The sequence below is a fragment of the Quercus suber genome, unplaced genomic scaffold (genome assembly GCF_002906115.3).
Source record: "Quercus suber isolate HL8 unplaced genomic scaffold, Cork oak 2.0 scaffold_96, whole genome shotgun sequence".
In the NCBI taxonomy this organism is placed as follows: Eukaryota; Viridiplantae; Streptophyta; class Magnoliopsida; order Fagales; family Fagaceae; genus Quercus; species Quercus suber.
In genome coordinates this window covers 1,133,386-1,151,622 of record NW_027069561.1, presented here as the reverse complement: position 1 = coordinate 1,151,622, position 18,237 = coordinate 1,133,386, and the positions used below count along the sequence as shown (strand labels likewise).

Below are 18,237 nucleotides of genomic sequence, written 5' to 3'. Positions count from 1 at the left end.
AATGTGTTCCTCAACTTAATTTACAAAGCCTTAACTTCCAACTATTGGAGTTTTTTGCATGGCTATTGATTAAGGAGTTGGAATTTAAGCCAATAGAGAGTTAAGCTGGTCCTATTGATTTCCTCTCATGGTATTAGGTAGTAGCTGCTTCAACTTTTACTGCCCTGGGTGGCATTAAAATTCATTTATTCACTGATTAAATGAAATTGTTGATGAAATGCTGGTATCCTATTAAATTATGTTAATCTATTAATACATACAAAAAATATTGATGTAAGAGATTGTAACCCTTAATTACTTTGACTTTTGGTATATTATGTTGTTATTGTTTTTTTTGGATGAACTGATTGTTGTCGTTGGTGTTGTTGTTGCTGGAATTTGGAATTTGCTGTTGTTGTTGTTGTCGTCGTCGTTGTGTTGTTGCCGGAATTTGCCCGGAAAATAGCATTTTCCTAATATAACCAAACACATAAAAATATTTTCCACAACAATTTTCATAATACACCCAAACACTTAAAATTATTTTCCTTTTCCGGAAAATAACATTTCCGGAAAATACATATTTTCCGGAAAACGTTTTACACGAAACAAACACAGCCTAACATCTATTATTAAAACTCAAGTTACATGGAATTCACATACTATAAAAAAAAAAGGACGTTGTAAATACTATGAAATTCATGAGATACCTTGTTGTCCATTTCTCATGCTCACCACACATTTCTCACACCCAATAATCCAACAAAACCCAAAAAGAAAAAAACAAAGAAAAAAAAAGAAGAAAATTTTATTTTTATTGGGAAGAAAAAAAAAAATATAAAACCACAGTGATAATTCAATTCCCATTTCTCTTTCGGTGAAATTTCCTTCATACTCATCTCTCTCTCTCTCTCTCTCTCTCACACACATACACACACACTCTCTCTCTCTTTCTCTCTGAGCTCGAACCCTACCCAGTTTCTTTTCTCGCACAACTCTTAATCTCAATCGAATTGGGTGTGAATCAAAAAGCAGAGACAGAGAGAGAGAGGATATTATAGCTGGAGAGCTCAGATAGCTGAGAACCTGTGGTGTGTGAAACGGTGCGTTTTTGGGGTGGGACTTTTTTTGAGAGAGACAAAGGAGAAAGAGGTTGAGCTATGGATGGTGATTCGTGGAGCGCTCGGCTTTCTTCGGCTTCGAAGAGGTACCAGTCGGCTCTGCAATCGCGATCAGGTGAGCTGGATTTTGAGCTTTTTTTTGGTGGGATTGTTTGATAGCTGAGAAAATGGGGGAAAAATTTTCGGTGATGGGGATTTGGAGCTTGGGTTCTTGGCTATTTGTGATGTGGGTAATGGAAAAGATTAAGTTTTTGTGAGGTTGATGTGGTTATATAGCTTAAATGACACTTTTTTTTTTTGTATGTGTTCTGAGAAAATGAGGTACAATTTTGAGGATTGGAATGTTAGAGCTCCGGTTTTTGGTTATTGTGATGTGAGAAACGGAAAAGGTTTCAAATTTCGTGAATTTGAGGTGGTTATATAGCTTAAATAACACTTGCCTTTTGTGTTCTTGTTTGGTAGCTGAGAAAATTTGAGAAAGTTTGGGAATTGGAATGTTGGAGCTTGGGCTCTTGGTTATTGTGATGTGGGAAATGGGAAAAAATTAATTTTTAGTGAGTTTGAGGCGGTTATATAGCTTGCATAACACTTCCTCTTTGTGTGTTTGTTTTGTAGCTAGAAAATTAGGGAAAATTGTGGGGATTGGTATGTTGGAGGTTGAGTTCTTGGTTATTTAAATGTGGGAAATGGAAAAGTTTTAGTTTTAGTGAGGTTGATGCGGTTATATTGCCTAGCACTTCCTTTTCGTGTGTTTCTTTGATAGCTGAGAGAATTAGGGAAATTTTGGGAATTGAAATGTTAAGCTTGCATTCTTCATTATTGTGATGTGGGAAATGGAGAAGGTGTACTTTTATTGAGTTTGAGGTGGTCATATAACTTCAATGACACTTCCTTTTTGTGTGCGTGTTTGGTATCTGAGAAATTAGTTAAAATTTTGGGGATTGAAATGTTGGAGCTTGGGTTGTTGGTTATTTAGATCTGGGAGATGGTAAAGGTTTACTTTTAGCGAGTTTGAGGTTGTCCTGGAGCCCGAATAACATTTCCTTTTTGTGTGTTTGTTTGGTAGCTGCAAACAGTAGGGAGAATTTTGAGGATTGGAGTGTTGGAGCTTGGGTTCTTGGTTATTTAGAAGGGGGAAATGGAAAAGGTTCACTTTTAGTGAGTTTCAGGTGGTTATATAGCTTGAATAGAGCTTTCTTTTTGTGTGTTTGTTTGGTAGCTGAGGAAATTAGGGTAAATATCGGGGATTGGAATGTTGGAGCATGGGTTCTTGGTTTTTTAGTTGTGGGAAATGGAAAAGATTTACTTTTAGCGAGTTTGAGGTTGTTCTATAGCCTGAATAGCACTTCCTAATTGTGTTTTTTTTTTTGGTAGCAGAAAAAACTAGGGAGAATTCTGTGATTGGAAACTTGGAGCTTGGTTTTTGATTATTTAGATGTGGGAAACAGAAAAGGTTGACTTTTAGTGAGTTTCGGGTGTATATACTGGGAAGCACGGACGCGGCGCCAGAGGAGCCGCACCCACGTCCGATGCGGCGCGACGCGGCGACGCGCGAGGGACACCGCTGACCGAGTGTCCGGCCGCGTCGGGCCGCGTCCTGCCACGTGTTTTTTTTTTTTAGCCAACGCCGCTCAAACTCAGGCCGATTCGTGCTGAATCGGGCCGAATCGGACCGTATCCGGCGAAACCGGCGAACTCATCCCCTTACAGAGCAGTTTTCCAACACGTCGACAGTTGCTAGAATGAACCCAGGCCATGGCAGAGGCGGCTACTGCTGTTTCTTCTTCTTCTTCTTCTTCTTCTTCTTCTCCTTTCTTTGTCCATGGCAGAGGCGGCGGCTGCTGCTTCTTTTTCTTCTTCTCCTTTCTTCGTCCATGGCAGAGGTTTCTGCTACTGCTTCTTCTTCTTCTTCTCCTTTCTACGTTTTGTCTGCTCGTACTTTTCAATTTTATTTTAAATTTTCCTTACCTTGTTTTGATGTTTTCTTTTTGTTTTGTGAACCTAGCACGTGACTGGTTGTTGGAATTGGAAATGGTAAAGAGATTTGACAAAAACTTTATTTCTATGGCCCACACGTAAATATATGAATAATAAAACTATTTTAATATTTAACTTGAGGCTTTATACTGCGTTTTTAATAGTAATTTTTTTAAAGAATATTTTAATAGTAAAATTGTTTTAATCGTATTATTTTAATTATTGGATAGATATTTAGATTTGAAATTGATAAATTAGCTGAAATTAGCTTTTAATCTTGTGGAATGTTTTAGTTTCAATTTTGTGGATTGTATTTAATTTATGAACATGTTTTAATTATTATCTACTATTGCTCTTAAATTTGATATATGTTTATATAATGTGAAAAAGTATGTTTAGCAATATATTAAAAATATAAATAAAAATATTTTTAATAATTTTTTAATCGCCGAGTCCCGCCGCACCCGCACCCACCTTTTTTCAAAATTACCGAATCCCGCACCCGCACCCGCACCCGCACCCGAGTCCCGAAACGCACCCGTGCTTCATAGGTTATATATAGCACTTCTTTTTGTGTGTTTGTTTGGCAGCTGAGAAAATCAGGGAAATTTTTGGGATTGGAGTGTTGGAGCTTGGGTTCTTGGCATTTAGATGTGGAAAATGGAAAATGTTTACTTTTGAGGTGGTTCTATTGCCTGAATCACAGTTCCTTTTTGTGTGTTTGTTTGGCCGCTCAGAAGATTATGGTGAATTTTGGGGATTGGAATGTTGGAGCTAGGGTTCTTGGTTATTTAGATGTGGAAAATGGGAAAGTTTACTTTAGTGAGGTTGATGTGGTTATATGGCCTGAAAAACACACTTCTTTTTTGTGTGTTTGTTTGGTAGCCAAGAAAATGAGAGGTAAATTTTTGGTGGTTGGATTGTTAGAGCTTAGGTTTTTAGTTATTTAAATGTGGGAAAGGGGAAATAGTTGTATTAAGGTTGATGTGATTATACTGCCTGAATAAGAATAACACTCATTTTTGTGGTTTTATTTGGTAGATGAGAAAATTAGGGAAATTTCTGGTCATTGGACTGTCAGAGCTTATGTTTTTGGTATTTTAGATGTGGGAGAAGGGAACCTTTTAAAAAAAATAAAGTTTTAGTGAGGTTGATGTGGTTTTGTAGTAAGAATAAAAGCTCCATTTTGTGGGTTTTTTTGGTAGATGAGAAAACGAGGGAGAATTTCAGTGATTGGAAACTTTAGAACTGTTTAGATGTAGTAAACGAGAAAATGTAGTTTTAGTGAGGTTGATGCGGTTATATAGCCTTAATAACACTTTATTTTTGTCGATTTGTTTGGAGGCTGAGATAATGAGGGAAAATTCTGGTGATTGTAAATTTAGAGCTATAGTTTTTGGTTATTTACATGTGGGAAATGGAGAGGGCTTACTTTAATTTAGGTTGATGTCCTTATATAGACTGAATACACTTCCTTTTTGTGGGTTTGTTTGGTAGCTGTGAAATTAAGTGAAAATTTGGTGGTTATATGTTGGAGCTTAGGTTTTTGGTTATTTACATGTGTGAAATTGAAAAAGGCTTACTTTTAGTGACGTTGAAGTTCTTATATAGCCTGAATAACACTTCCTTTTTGTGGGTTTGTTTGATAGTTGGAAAAATGAGGAAATTTTTTGGTGATTGGAATGTTGGAAGTTAGGTTTTTGTTTGTTTAGATGTGGGAAATGGGTAATGTTTACTTTACTGAAGTTGATGGGGTTATATAGCCTGAATGATACTTCCTTTTTGTGGGTTTGTTTGATAAATTAGGAAATTGGAACTTTTTGGTGGTTATAATGTTAGAGCTTAGGTTCTTGGTTATTTTGATGTGGGAAATGGAAAGTGTTTACTTTTAGTGAGGTTGATGTGGTTATATAGCTTGAATTACACTTCCTTTTTGTGAATTTGTTTGTTAGATGAGAGAATGGGGGAATTTTTGGTGATTGTTGAAAATTAGGGAAAATTGTAATGTTTGAGCTTGGGCCTTGGGTTCTTGGTTATTTATATGTGGGAAATGGAAAAGCTTTACTTTTAGTAATGTTGATGTGGATATATGGCCTGATTTTGGTGATTGGAATTTTGGAGCTCAAGTTTTTGGTCATTTAGATTTGAGAAAGGGAAAAGGTCAATTTGTAATGAATTTGATGTGTTTATATGCTTATAGTGTGAATAACACTTCCTTTTTTGTGGATTAGTTTGGTAGCTGAGAGAAGAGGGAAAGTATTAGTGAATTTAATGTTAGAGCTCAAGTATTAGAAAATATGTTTTCTATCACCTACATAACACTTTTTGTGTGTTGTTTGGGAGTTGAGAAAACTAGGGAAATCACTATAATGTTAGAACTTAGAATTTTTATATTTCTTCTTTTTGATTTGATAAATGGGAAAGATTACTTTTAGAGAGACTAATGTGATTAAATGGCTTGAATGACTCTTCTTTTTATGGCTTTGTTTGGTAGCTGAAAAATGAGGCAAATAGTGATGACTTGAGTGTTGGAGCTTAAATTATTTGTTGTGTCGATTTTGGACAGAAGATTTACTTTTAAGAGGTTGGTGTAATGTTTGACCTGAAGATTTTTATTGTATTTTGCTGCTGCTGAGAGAATTATGAAAGAATTTTGGATTTTTTGTTATTCAAATTTGGTAATTTCTTTAAAGCAATTGTTGTAATATTTTCCTGAACATTTTTACAAAATGTCAAGTGTACTGATATCTAAGAAAATGAAGGAAAAAATATGGATTTAAAATTTTGGTTTTAACTTTTTTTTAATCAGGACAATGAGCCTTGTCTCAAATGGCACATCCTTCTCTCACAGGCGTGGGTAGAGCGTAATATCGTGGGTTCAAAAACACATGGGATGCATATTGTAGCTTACCAATCAATTAAGATTAGTTAAGAGTATAGAAATGAAGTTTTCATTGAACTTGATGCCACTGTTTGGCTTTGAAGTTTCCTTTTTGTGTGTGTGTAAATATGTTTTGTTTCTTTGCTTATAGAGGCGACAAGGGAAAGAAACTAAAGTGTACGTATTGCTTAGTTCCGCTTTGTTTGACGTGTATTTGGAAGGAACACAATCAGGCCTTGGTGGACTTTTGAGGATTTAGATAGATCTGATGACCAGCTGCTTGCTCTCTTTACTAGTTCACTCTATGATTGGTCTAGGTCTTAGGGACTCACATCTAGTGATTCTCTCCCTTTGTTCCTTAGCTCTCTCTTTCTTTGTAATTAGCTTTTCTTTTTATGTTTTTGCTTTTCTCTCTTTTTTTGTATTGTTTGATATGCTTTGTGCTACTTTGCATATAGCAGTTTTTTTAATATACATCTTTCTTATCCAAAAAAAAAAAAAAATTGAAAACTCCTTGCATTGGACTAGATGTACAAAACCTTTCATTATAAGCCCCATTTGGTTGTGAGAATGATGATGAGGCAGAAGAGAATTGAACTTTGAAAGTCCAATTATTTGGTTTTTTCCCTCAGTATTGTTTTACTTGGTTTTCTCAAATTGGAGGTCTTAATTGTTCTGTGATGTGTATGCAATTTGATATTTTTTGGTGCTTACTGAAGTAAAGTTTTGCAATGCAGATATGTTCATGGGATTTGAAGAAATTGATGGTGATGACGATATAAGGGAGGAGTTTCCATGCCCTTTCTGTTCAGAGTATTTTGATATCGTTGGACTGTGCTGCCACATTGATGAAGAGCATCCTGTAGAGGCGAAGAATGGGGTATTGCTCCTTGTCTATTAATAACCATCTCCATATGTTACAACTTACAAGCAAGAAGATGTTGATTTTTTCCCTCAGTATTGTTTTACTTGGTTTTCTCAAATTGGAGGTCTTAATTGTTCTGTGATGTGTATGCAATTTGATATTTTTTGGTGCTTACTGAAGTAAAGTTTTGCAATGCAGATATGTTCATGGGATTTGAAGAAATTGATGGTGATGACGATATAAGGGAGGAGTTTCCATGCCCTTTCTGTTCAGAGTATTTTGATATCGTTGGACTGTGCTGCCACATTGATGAAGAGCATCCTGTAGAGGCGAAGAATGGGGTATTACTCCTTGTCTATTAATAACCATCTCCATATGTTACAACTTACAAGCAAGAAGATGTTGAAACCTTGAAATATCTTCTTTCTTTCTTTTCCCCAAAATGCCTTGTTCATTGTGTTTACATGTTTATTAAAAAGCTAGTTGATGCTTATAAACTAGGCATCTAATGGATGGCATGATAAATTTGTTTTTAATCAAGCAATGTGTTCCTCAACTTAATTTACAAAGCCTTAACTTCCAACTATTGGAGTTTTTTGCATGGCTATTGATTAAGGAGTTGGAATTTAAGCCAATAGAGAGTTAAGCTGGTCCTATTGATTTCCTCTCATGGTATTAGGTAGTAGCTGCTTCAACTTTTACTGCCCTGGGTGGCATTAAAATTCATTTATTCACTGATTAAATGAAATTGTTGATGAAATGCTGGTATCCTATTAAATTATGTTAATCTATTAATACATACAAAAAATATTGATGTAAGAGATTGTAACCCTTAATTACTTTGACTTTTGGTATATTGATTCATACCAACCAATAGGCTTTTTCAGCTGATGATGGGGCTTGACTTCTTGAAAAGCCACTTACTTGCACATGATGGTGGGTCTTTGATTTTCAACCCACTAGTGGTTTGGGATATGATCAGGATAGTGTGGATTAGGGCGTCTGTGATGAGCTGAAAATTTAAGTTTGATTGATACCCTGTCTAGTTTAAGATCATGGAAGTTTAAATCTTTGGTTTAGTGGCTTTTTGTCTGTCATATAATAGATAAAAATATAATTTTCCCGTTTCCCTAATGGGAGGGTGCTTATTGGACCCTTTTTTTTTTTTTTTTGATAAGTGCTTATTGGACCTTAATATTGCTCATTATGGGTATGGTTTCTCTGCAGGTATGTCCAGTTTGTGCAATGAGGGTGGGGGTTGATATGGTTGCGCACATTACCCTACAACATGGAAACATATTTAAGATATCCTTTTCTTTTGAGTTATTATCTATTACAAGTAGTCTGCAATCTTTTCATGCATTGTTTTCAAGTCATTTTTTTTTAGTTGAATTTTAAGTCGACTTGCTTGAACATTCTGCATGTGTTTTGAAGGAACAACTTTTATGGCATCTGAGAGAATAATTGAAAATGATATGGATCTCTAATGTTTTAAATTAACAAATTATCTTTTCCTGCACTTTCTCTGAAGGATTGGTTCCTCTGAAGGTGCTGGAAAGATCAGAAGAATTGATTTTTGTCCATCCGCTACTTGCCTTTTGTTTAACTCATTCATTTGTCTACTTGGGATTCCCTCATTTGTTTGTCTTTTTTTAATTAACTCCCCACCCCCCAACCCTGCCCAAAAAGAAAAAGAAAAAGTAGGAGACTAATGAAACACATACTAGTAAGTCATGTGTGAAGGCCAATTAACTTTTCTTGAGATGTATTTTTTCTACTTTCTTGGTCTTTGGGTCCATCAATATACTTAAATTTAAGTTGTGCATTGCCAATTATTTGGTAACCACTTTCTTTATATCAAGCAGCACCTCCTCCTTTGGTAAGAACAAGGTTGAAGATGAGGTTGTGAAGTCAAGACTCACCGGCACGTGTAATTAATAATAAAAAATTATCACAAGAGCTTGGCACAATGATTCCTTAACAATTGTTTACATGCAACGCAAGAGAAAAACACGTAAAAGTGGAGCACATTCTACACTATCTTTATTGAGGAAAGAGCTGCGAGAAGGAAACTTTCAGTCCCTTTTTGGGGGTTCTTCCTGCATAGTCTCTTCATCCAACGCAGCACCAGATCCATTGTTGTCATCATTTATTTTGCCTATGGCTGATGATTTTGTAACTGCTCAACCTCAGTTTTCACCTGAAACAAGCTCAGTCAAGAAAAAAACAGAGCAGAAAGTGTCAGAGCGGTATGTAATTGCATTTCCAACCTTTTTTAATCTATTTTAGTAAGTTATTTTATTTTGTGCTAGGATCCATGTCAATGTTGATGTGGTATCAATATAACCATTGTCTTTGATTGTGTGCTAATATCATGTGGAGATTTTTCTTCTAGTTGAAAGGGTATTTCACACAAATTTCCTTTGAAGCATGCTAAAGTCTCATAACAAATTGTGATGGAATATTTGGTTGAGGGAATCATAATATCATTTCTATGTATTCATGTCTGAGTTGGGAATATTCCATGTAATTTATGTGTTTTTTAATCTATAAATATCATTCAAACTTACAATTGATATGTAGTGTACTGCATAATTGATATGTAGCGTACAGCATTGCGCGGTTTTGAGGTTGATTAAGATTGTGCAGTCTTTGCAGTAGAATTAGTCAAGCTGAACTGGTTTCCCATCTGTTCTATGCATTTTCCAAAGGAAAATTGAATGAAAGCCCAGAATGCACTAGACTGAAGCATTCCTAAAACACCTATCTTACCCAGCTGGCTCAACTCCTGACCTAATAACTCTAGGCCAAGCTAGACACTCCAGAATAAAGCTTGTTGAATGTGAAACACACCCCCCTATTCATCAAAAAAAGAAAGTGAAACACATACATCCCCACACACATTCGCAATCATGCATGTAGCAAAATGCAAATTCTGAATTTTGCTACATCCATATATATTTGATTGTAGCACATAAGAAATTAATCCTGGAAGATATGATCAATAAGTATACGCAGCAAAAGCATTTGTCACACACACACACACACACAAGCATTCACAGTCATGCATGTGTATACAAATTCTGAATTTTTTGCCTTATCCATATAAAATTTGGTTGTTACACATTACAAATTAACCCATGAAGAAATATGATCCTTTGGTTTACGCATCAAAATCATTTGTAAACTTTAGGCCTTTTTACACATCATCTCAAGTGCTGTGCCCATCAATTTCCATGCTTACAGCCAAATGCTAGTGTGAAAATGTTTAGCAGAAACACAAGCCATGTTACTACAAATTGTCCATACTCTTCTCTTGCTTCGGCAAATTCACCATGTTTTATGTAATTTCTTGTTATTTACTTATTTTTCTGGCTATTTCTGATGTTCATTTTTTTTTTTGTAATTTTTTTGGTAACAGAAATGTTCAGTCGTCTCCCTTCTCTATCAAGGATCAGGAAGAGAAGGCAAAAAGATGCGAGTTTGTTCATGGGCTGTTGTTGTCCACCATTCTTGATGACAATTTATGAAGAAAGTTCATAATGGCTGCTTAGTGGTATTCAAAGTTACAACCAACAGCTCTGCATCAACATATGGTTTGTTTGTAGTGAATATGCCAATGTATTAAAACCCAGAGTGTGGAATAAGGTGTAGGAATGAGTGTAATTTATGTTGCATGTGAACTTTAGTTGCTAGGCCTGAAATATACTTTTATATCACCTTTCAAATTCTGGTCATAAATTGAAAAAGAAAAAATTGAGTTCTTCCTATGATTGGCTTTGATTTGCAACTGATATCTGCATTAAGTATGTTCTTGGAAGTTCATCTTGATTATTTTGTAGATATAAACAGCATTCTCATTGTTCCCAATTAAGTTTAAGTAAGGAAACTGAATAACTGGTTCCATGCCTTTTAACTGAAAATTTAATTCTTAACACCCCCCCCCCACAAACATTTTCTTCTTGTTGCTTTCAACTGGGGTTATGGAGATTTGAACAGTGGTTTTTCTCATTGGAGAGGTTGGGCAATGTCAGTGTAAGCTGTGGGCTCTCATGTGAATTTTATTTGTTAGGTCCGAAATACTTTTATATCATCTTATAATTTATGGTCATAAATTGAAAAAAAAAAAGAAAAAAGAAAAAAAAAAGCTAGTTGTTCCCATGAATGGCATTAATCTTGCAACTGACATTGGCGTTAAGCATATTCCTTGGTGGTTCATCTTTGAGTCATCCGGTAAATTGGGATTGGAATGGAAGTTTATTTGTTAAAATTGTTGTGTAAAGCATCTTCTCAAATGTTTCCCATAAACTTAAGAAAAGCTCAACTTGGTGTTTCTAACGAAGGTATCCAGGGTTTATATTCTCCTCCACAACTCCCCACCCCCTTTCAAAAAACCTCTACCTCTAACTATCAAATTATCATTTAAAAAAAAAAAAAACCACCACCTCTTTAACTGAATTTATTGTCTGAGAACTATTTGTAAATTATTTTTAGTGTGAAAGTTTTTTATTCTTAAACTTTTTTAATTCATTCTTTGCCTCATAGATGAATTTTTTATTCCATCCCTATAGGTACCCATTAACAAGGTAGAAAATAGCGAAGCTAAGAATTTGAGAGTGATTGGAATTTGGTTGTTTTTACTTAGGATGAAATATTTCGTCAATTCTAGGGAATAAATTTTACAACATACAAAGATAAAAGATTGTGATTAGAGTAATATCACTTTCCTAAAGGATTACCTTTGACGTTATTTTTATTATACACCAATTAAAACTTATCATTTTTACAATTATATATATATATATATATATATATATAAATACTTGATCAGTCCCATTTAAGTGATACTATTTGTAAATTATTTTTAATGTGAAAGTTTTTTATTCTTAAACTTTAAAAGCTTTTTAATTCATTCTTTGCCTCATAGATGAATTTTTTATTCCATCCCTATAGGTACCCATTAAAAAGGTAGAAAATAGCGAAGCTAAGAATTTGAGAGTGATTGGAATTTGGTTGTTTTTACTTAGGATGAAATATTTCGTCAATTTTAGGGAATAAATTTGACAACATACAAAGATAGAAGATTGTGATTAGAGTAATATCATTTTCTTAAAGGATTACTTTTGACATTATTTTTATTATACACCAATCACAACTTATCATTTCTACAATTATATATATATATATATATAAATACTTGATCAGTCCCATTTAAGTGATGAATCCTCCCAGCAAAGAGAAGGCACTTTTCTGTGGGGGTGGTGTCACTGTGTCAGTGGTTGCATGATGGAGGACTTGGTGGATACCTATAAAGTTGTTAAAAATGATTTTTACAGTGTTATGGTGGCTGTAGTGTGTTAGCAACTTGTAACTTGTTCTAGATAACTACGTTAGTAAACAAAACAAAAAGAACGAAAAAAGAATAAAGTTGTAACTTGTTGTGTTATCCAACTTGGCTTGTGGTGGGGTAGTGTGTTCTTTTGTAAGTTGTAACTTCTTCTATTTTGCAACTGGTTGACACTGGTGCCACAACTGGTATTAACCTAATCCAAATTATAATGATTAATATTTGGGACACATAATTTTTCCAAATAAAACAATGTTACAACTTACAAACATAATAAATTTCAAAACTTTTTTTTTTTACAACTATTTCCACAACATCACTTTCACATAAAACAACTATTGAAATCAACTATTGAAATCACTTTTATTATATACAAATCATAACTTACTATTTCAACAGTTATGATAAAAAAAGAAAACGAAAAAAAAGGAATATATTGTCTTTAGACTTTGTCAAAACTCTTGAGCTAAGGCAAAAGTTTGGGAAAAAGAAAAAGAAGGGCCGAAAAGTAGTAAGATGTTTCATTTTAATTTATTATACTTTTAGGTTTGTGTCAAAAAGGTCTACGATGTTACTCTTATTTTGATTTTGAGTTGAGATTTTTAAGTAAAATTGAAGGATTTTGATAGAAGCAAAAGAGAGAAAAGATTGGTTATTTAAATATTTTGTTTACTTCTTTTATATATGTCAACGCAAGAGTTAATGATATGGATTATTTATTTATTTATTTTAACACCAACTTAAAAGTACAAGGACTAATAAAATATTTCGAAAGATAAAAGACCATTTTGAAACAAAGGCTAAAATTGAGGACCAAATGTGTAATTATTATTATTTTAATAAAGAGATAACAAGATACTGGTACTTTTGGTTTTGACTCAGTAACCAAAGATTCTGTAATGAAACAAGGTGGCCGCAACAGTTAACGACTATGCCTGCGTTTGGATAGCACTCAAAGTTGCTGTGCGTTTCCAATTTCACGTTTCGGAGTTTTTTTTTTTTTTTTTCAACCATGAACAGTAAAATTACTGTGCAGGAGACAATTAACACTGTTCACGCACTGTTTATGTATTAAAAAATATTAAAAGTAGATCCCACGATACTATTTACACATTTAAAAATTATTTTGCTACAGTGTTTTCAGCAACAATCAGTTTTTATCAACTTTCAGCAATAATAAGTGCTATCCAAACGGACTCATATGTCTTACATTAAAATAACTGAAACAACTGTCATATGAAAACAGTGTTTTGTGTGGTATAGCTTATTTCAGTGACTCTTAAATTTTGCTTAAAAAATAAGCTGAACAAAAATACCAAGGTAACTGAAAAAAGTTAATCTTTAAAAAAACAATATACAAACAAACAAACAAAAAATGCCAAACTAAGCCATTAACAACGACACCTTCTTGTGAAATTATCTGCAAGATTACCATTAAGCAGTGCTAAACAGGTACAAGCAATGACTAAGAACCATGTTGGTTTTCCCCTGAAAATTTTTTAATGCAGCAACCAATGCATTAAGTGGAAGAAAATTTGACTTCTTGAATATTAGCTGTAAAAATAATTGAGTAAGAATAGTGTTGTGTGTTCAATGTCAGTGAATAATCTCTATAAACAAGTTAACCACAAATTTCTTGTCTAACTCCTAAACAAAAAATGTGCAGCAAGACATACTTGCTGCATCAATATCCCTAAAGACCTAGACTCAACCATGTTGGTGGCATTTTTGCATCCATGATCTTCTTCACCACGTCCCCTACAAAAGAATCGAAACAAGAGGAGCAGCAACCTTTCATCAGACTTGTCTGTCCACCTGTCATTAATTCAATGTGGGAACAGACTGATGGTGGGGGAATGGAATAATAAACCTCGCTCCTCGTATGCTCAAGCCCACATGCAGCTAATATGGTGTGTGTAGAACTCCTTGCAATGTCCTTGAAAGTATTCCCTGAATCAAAAGAATTAGTGCAGTTTGAGCTTTTCCACAGACATGGTAGATAAGAAATCAGCTCAACAAGAAACAATTGTTGCTCTAAGGAGAAAGAGCTAGACTTGATTAAGCTGAACTTCCAAATTATTTCTACTGCAGACTGTCTGGAGTTCCTGAATACATTGAGCTTTCATTAGTTTTCTTGTATTTTTCTTTATTTTTGTTTCTTTGTTTGGGCATTTCCTCTGTATACTTCCCATGTAGTAGGATTGCACCCCTTCTGTGCTTTTTAATTAAATTTTATTATTTATAAAAAATACTCAACAAAATAGAATGCATCAAAATTAGTGGCAGCATCATATATTAGAAAATAATTATAGAACTTATTCTTATGTTTCTAATGCATATGTTGCTTTAGTATGTCCTAAACAAGGATTTTATGTTCCAATTGAGTGCCGTAGTTGAAGATTCTCCCTAGACACTACAACTATAATGTTAAACACTTACAATGTCTAGGGGCTATGCGATGTTGATAAAATAAAATAAATTTTTGCATACCTAAATCAATATCTCGGGCCAAGCTCTTCAAATGGGTTTTAACCATTGATTGCAATTGTTCCTTTGCCATGTGAAACTCAATCCCCTCTCTAACTGTACAAGGTGATGCACTACCATCAGACCCAAAGTTTGATGATCTGTTGTATGGATGGAGTTGCTCATAACCTGGTATTGTATTCATCCCTGACTGTTCAGGCCATAATGTCCCATTTAAAGACCTATCAGTAGATGTCATAGTCTGGTCCTGAGCTGCTTGCCTTCTCACAAAGCTTAATCTCGAGGGAAAGGAATCCCTACTTTGGGACGATGAAGAGGGATTGTCGCGTAACCTATCCTCCAAGAACATGTGATATGGCATCCCTGTGTCGTGTGTCCTTGTTTGTTGACTTGTTGTATCCCTGCCTTGATTATTTAGAGAATTTAAAAAATCACTACTTGAATTGACAGCTGACATCCCATCAGTTCTACCAGCCATAGAATTTCTATTAGAGGAAATGAGTTGTTGTATGTGACGATGTATCCAGCGTCTCCCTGAAAGAGTTGGTGCCCCTGCTCCAGTTACTGGAGAAGCTGCAGGAGAACTTCCAACAGGAAATCTAGGAGATGAAAGATTCCCAAATCCTTGGGGAAATGGTGTACAAGGTGAGGACATTGAATTGAGGTCTAAACCTTCTCTAATATTTACAAGAGGTGGGGGTCTATTAGACATGTTGTTGCTTCTAATCCATTGATCAGGCAGATGATCTTGTGCTTGGGAACTTGAAGATACCATAGCACTGGGTCTATTACAATCGTTACAATACCAATTACCTTCGGGTACCACCCGTCCAAGACCAACACAATAGGTGTGTGCGGGAGAATCACAGATATCACACAGCAACATGAGAGCATCATCCCCACCTTCATGACATTCTGTACAAATCACAGTCTCATATGGATCAAGGTAACTCCTAAGTTCTTCCTCAGTGGGTTGATAAACCTGTATAAAGCAATGAACCCAATTCAAACCAGAAAATAAGCATTAAGCAACCAGAAATTCAAAATAGATAAGCACAGAACAGTAAGAGGAAAGCAAGAAGATACCTGATCACGCTCAGGCACTGGAATCTCCACTTCTCTCAAATCAATTCCTGCTGCTGACCTTGCAGGCTTAATGATTGTTTTGAACCTCTGCTTGCACAGAGGGCAACGAGATTCCACTTTTGACCACTCCATTATGCAAGCAAAACAAAAATAATGAGAGCAGCAATCCAGTGTTCCCCTTAATCTTCTTTTATCTTCTTCAGAGAGGCAAATTCCACACACCTGCTTCACCACCTCAGTCTTCACTTCCTCCACCTTCTCCTTACCCTTCTTAATCAAAGGTTCCTCTAACTTCTCCTTACCCTTCCTTACCAGACGTCTTCTTGGCTGATGTAAATTCCCGACCTCCTGAGTTCCACTTGGCAAAGATGAGCTCCTTAAACTAGTTCTCAAACTTCTAGAAAACTCCATGGTTTCTCTCACTGGCTGTTTCTCTTCTTCAGACATAGTATGTTTCTCTTCTTCAGAGATAGTATGTTTCTCTTCCTCGGAAATGGTATATTCACAATCAGATGATCCAGAAGACACAAAATCTGAATCCAAACAAACAACATACCTCCTCCGTCTTCGACCTGATTTTTTCTTGCTCCTCTCTCTCACAACCGGTCTATTATTAACAAACTCATCATCATCATCATCGTTGTCATCGTCGTCGTCATCATCATCATCATCATCAAATTGAAGTTTCCTCCTAAACCCACCATTCTTTCTTCTTTTATTACCCAAAGGCTTCTTTGGAACCTTAGGGTTCCTTATCCTTTTCCTACCTCTAACAGGACCCTTTTTCTGCAAACCTCTCTTGCTCACTTTCATATTATTTCTCTTCTTTCTACGCATCAATTCCTCTTCCGCATCTGAACAATCATCTTCATCAGGGGTAAATTCCTCATCCTCGTAATCTGGCTCCTCGTCCTCGTCCTCGTCCTCCACCTCCACCTCCACCTCCACCTCCTCCTCTTCCTCCCCATCATCGTCATCATCAACTTTATAATCCTCATCCTCATCCTCATCCTCATCCTCTTCTTCATCATCACCCATAACCCTTCTCCTCTTTCTCTTTGTATTCACTACAATTTTCCGCTGCCCTGACCGACCCTTTTGCACTTTTGATCTAGCCTTTGATCTAACAACCTTCCTCACCGCCCCCTCCTCTTCCTCCTCTTCCTCATCCTCTTCGATAAACTTACCAAAACTCTCTTCTGAAGCACATCCATCTAAAGAAGAGCAATAGTCCTCATCAGAACCATCTGAGACCACGTTTTCTTCATTGGAAACCACATAATCCTCATCTGAATCATCAGAACCCTTATCTTCAGACCTGACCCTTCTCCTGAAATTCCTCTTGCTACTCATCTTTCCTCCCCTGCCCATCTATTCCTACAAAACCAACAGAAAAACACAATTTCCAAAAACCCCAATTCAATCACATAAACAAATATGTAAGATTCTTTGTTTCACCAAATGAAATCGAATCCAATAAAATATACAGTAACAAAAATCCTAAAGATTCTTTCTCTAACCTCCTTTTTTGTGTTCCTAGCTTAAGCTCCACAACTCAAAATGCTCTAACCAAAAAATATATATATAAAATATATAGCTATATCTGATACAGGAAAAAGTACTATTCACCCAAAATTCCTTTATCACCGATCTATTTCAGCACAGAAAACAAAAACCCAAAAACCAAAACAGCCATAAAATAAAATCCAAATACCAGATTTGTTCTACAAATTACAAACTCAGAAAACATGAAAAAAAAAAAAAAAAACAAAAACAAAAAAAATTGTGCCCATCTGAAAATATATTCATATTTTTTTTTTACAATATTCATAAGTACAATTTTCACAGAGAGAGAAAGAGAGGGGTTTTGGTACCTGAGAGAGGAGGAAGAGAAAAGCACCAGAAACAATGAAAGTGTTTTTCTTTTTTACACGGATTCTGAAAATGTTTTTGCTTTCAAATGTAAACAGAGAGAGAGAGAGAGAGGGAGAGAGAGAGAGTATTATTATTATTATTAATATTAATATTAATATTAATAATTTTCTTTTCGTAATTATTAATATTCTATATGTTTTATTTTTTTATGTCGTAATAACGTTGACACTTATGGCCTACGCAACTCGGCAACTACATTGGATGAGGATGTTCGGCTGATTAGATTACCAAAATGCCCTTATTTTTTACGGCCGTTGAACGGTGAATTTGACCCTTTTGGATATTTTCGTCCTTTTATTTTCCTTTTTTCAAGGCAATATTATCTTTGTATTATTTCTTGATATTTTACTTTTTTTTTTAATGGAAAAAAAAAAAACCAATTAAGTGAGAGATGTTTAAAGTTGGAAATTATGATTAGGGTAACGTTAATTTTCATATAGAGTTATCATTTACGTCATTTACTTTTATCGTATATCGGTAAGGTAAAACTTAAAATAAAAAAAAATGTTAAGGTAACAAGTAGCATGTTATGATTTAAGCAATATTAGATCACATAATA

The 18,237-nt window shown here is 35.0% G+C and overlaps 2 protein-coding genes across 4 annotated transcripts; one reads left to right on the top strand and one right to left on the bottom strand.

The window, feature by feature from the left end:
• Positions 1 to 828: 828 nt before the first annotated feature.
• LOC112024319 (protein DEHYDRATION-INDUCED 19 homolog 3) lies at positions 829 to 10,593 on the top strand. Of its 2 annotated transcripts, XM_065774682.1 has the most exons (5): positions 829 to 1,215; positions 6,696 to 6,838; positions 8,051 to 8,130; positions 8,818 to 9,072; positions 10,245 to 10,593. In XM_065774682.1, exons 1-5 carry the CDS (start codon positions 1,140 to 1,142, stop codon positions 10,351 to 10,353), a joined length of 663 nt encoding a protein of 220 aa, XP_065630754.1. In that variant the 5' UTR covers positions 829 to 1,139; the 3' UTR covers positions 10,354 to 10,593. The 2 variants fall into 2 exon arrangements, with proteins under 2 accessions (XP_065630754.1, XP_065630753.1); XM_065774681.1 differs by lacking the exons at positions 829 to 1,215; positions 6,696 to 6,838 and adding an exon at positions 6,996 to 7,164.
• Positions 10,594 to 13,689: 3,096 nt separating this feature from the next.
• Positions 13,690 to 17,744, bottom strand: LOC112024361 (uncharacterized). 2 transcript variants are annotated; one of them, XM_024056997.2, is made up of 4 exons: positions 17,618 to 17,744; positions 15,744 to 17,120; positions 14,661 to 15,639; positions 13,690 to 14,120 (listed from the first exon to the last, which is right to left on the bottom strand). In XM_024056997.2, the coding sequence occupies exons 2-4, from the start codon at positions 17,112 to 17,114 to the stop codon at positions 13,864 to 13,866; spliced, it is 2,607 nt and encodes an 868-aa protein (XP_023912765.2). In that variant the 5' UTR covers positions 17,115 to 17,120; positions 17,618 to 17,744; the 3' UTR covers positions 13,690 to 13,863. The 2 variants fall into 2 exon arrangements, with proteins under 2 accessions (XP_023912765.2, XP_023912766.2); XM_024056998.2 differs by lacking the exon at positions 13,690 to 14,120 and adding an exon at positions 14,127 to 14,275.
• Positions 17,745 to 18,237: the final 493 nt, after the last annotated feature.

What these genes read in the sequence shown, in the direction of transcription:
- LOC112024361 (XM_024056997.2), bottom strand. Translation starts at nt 17,114, where the DNA reads ATGGGCAGGGGAGGAAAGATGAGTAGCAAGAGGAATTTCAGGAGAAGG. An exon ending in CAGTGCCTGAGCGTGATCAG is followed by an intron (nt 15,640 to 15,743) that starts GTATCTTCTTGC and finishes TGCTTTATACAG; the next exon opens with GTTTATCAACCCACTGAGGA. An exon ending in GGCCCGAGATATTGATTTAG is followed by an intron (nt 14,121 to 14,660) that starts GTATGCAAAAAT and finishes CTTTTGATTCAG; the next exon opens with GGAATACTTTCAAGGACATT.
- LOC112024319 (XM_065774682.1), top strand. Translation starts at nt 1,140, where the DNA reads ATGGATGGTGATTCGTGGAGCGCTCGGCTTTCTTCGGCTTCGAAGAGG. An exon ending in CTGTAGAGGCGAAGAATGGG is followed by an intron (nt 6,839 to 8,050) that starts GTATTGCTCCTT and finishes GTTTCTCTGCAG; the next exon opens with GTATGTCCAGTTTGTGCAAT. An exon ending in CATGGAAACATATTTAAGAT is followed by an intron (nt 8,131 to 8,817) that starts ATCCTTTTCTTT and finishes AATTGTTTACAT; the next exon opens with GCAACGCAAGAGAAAAACAC.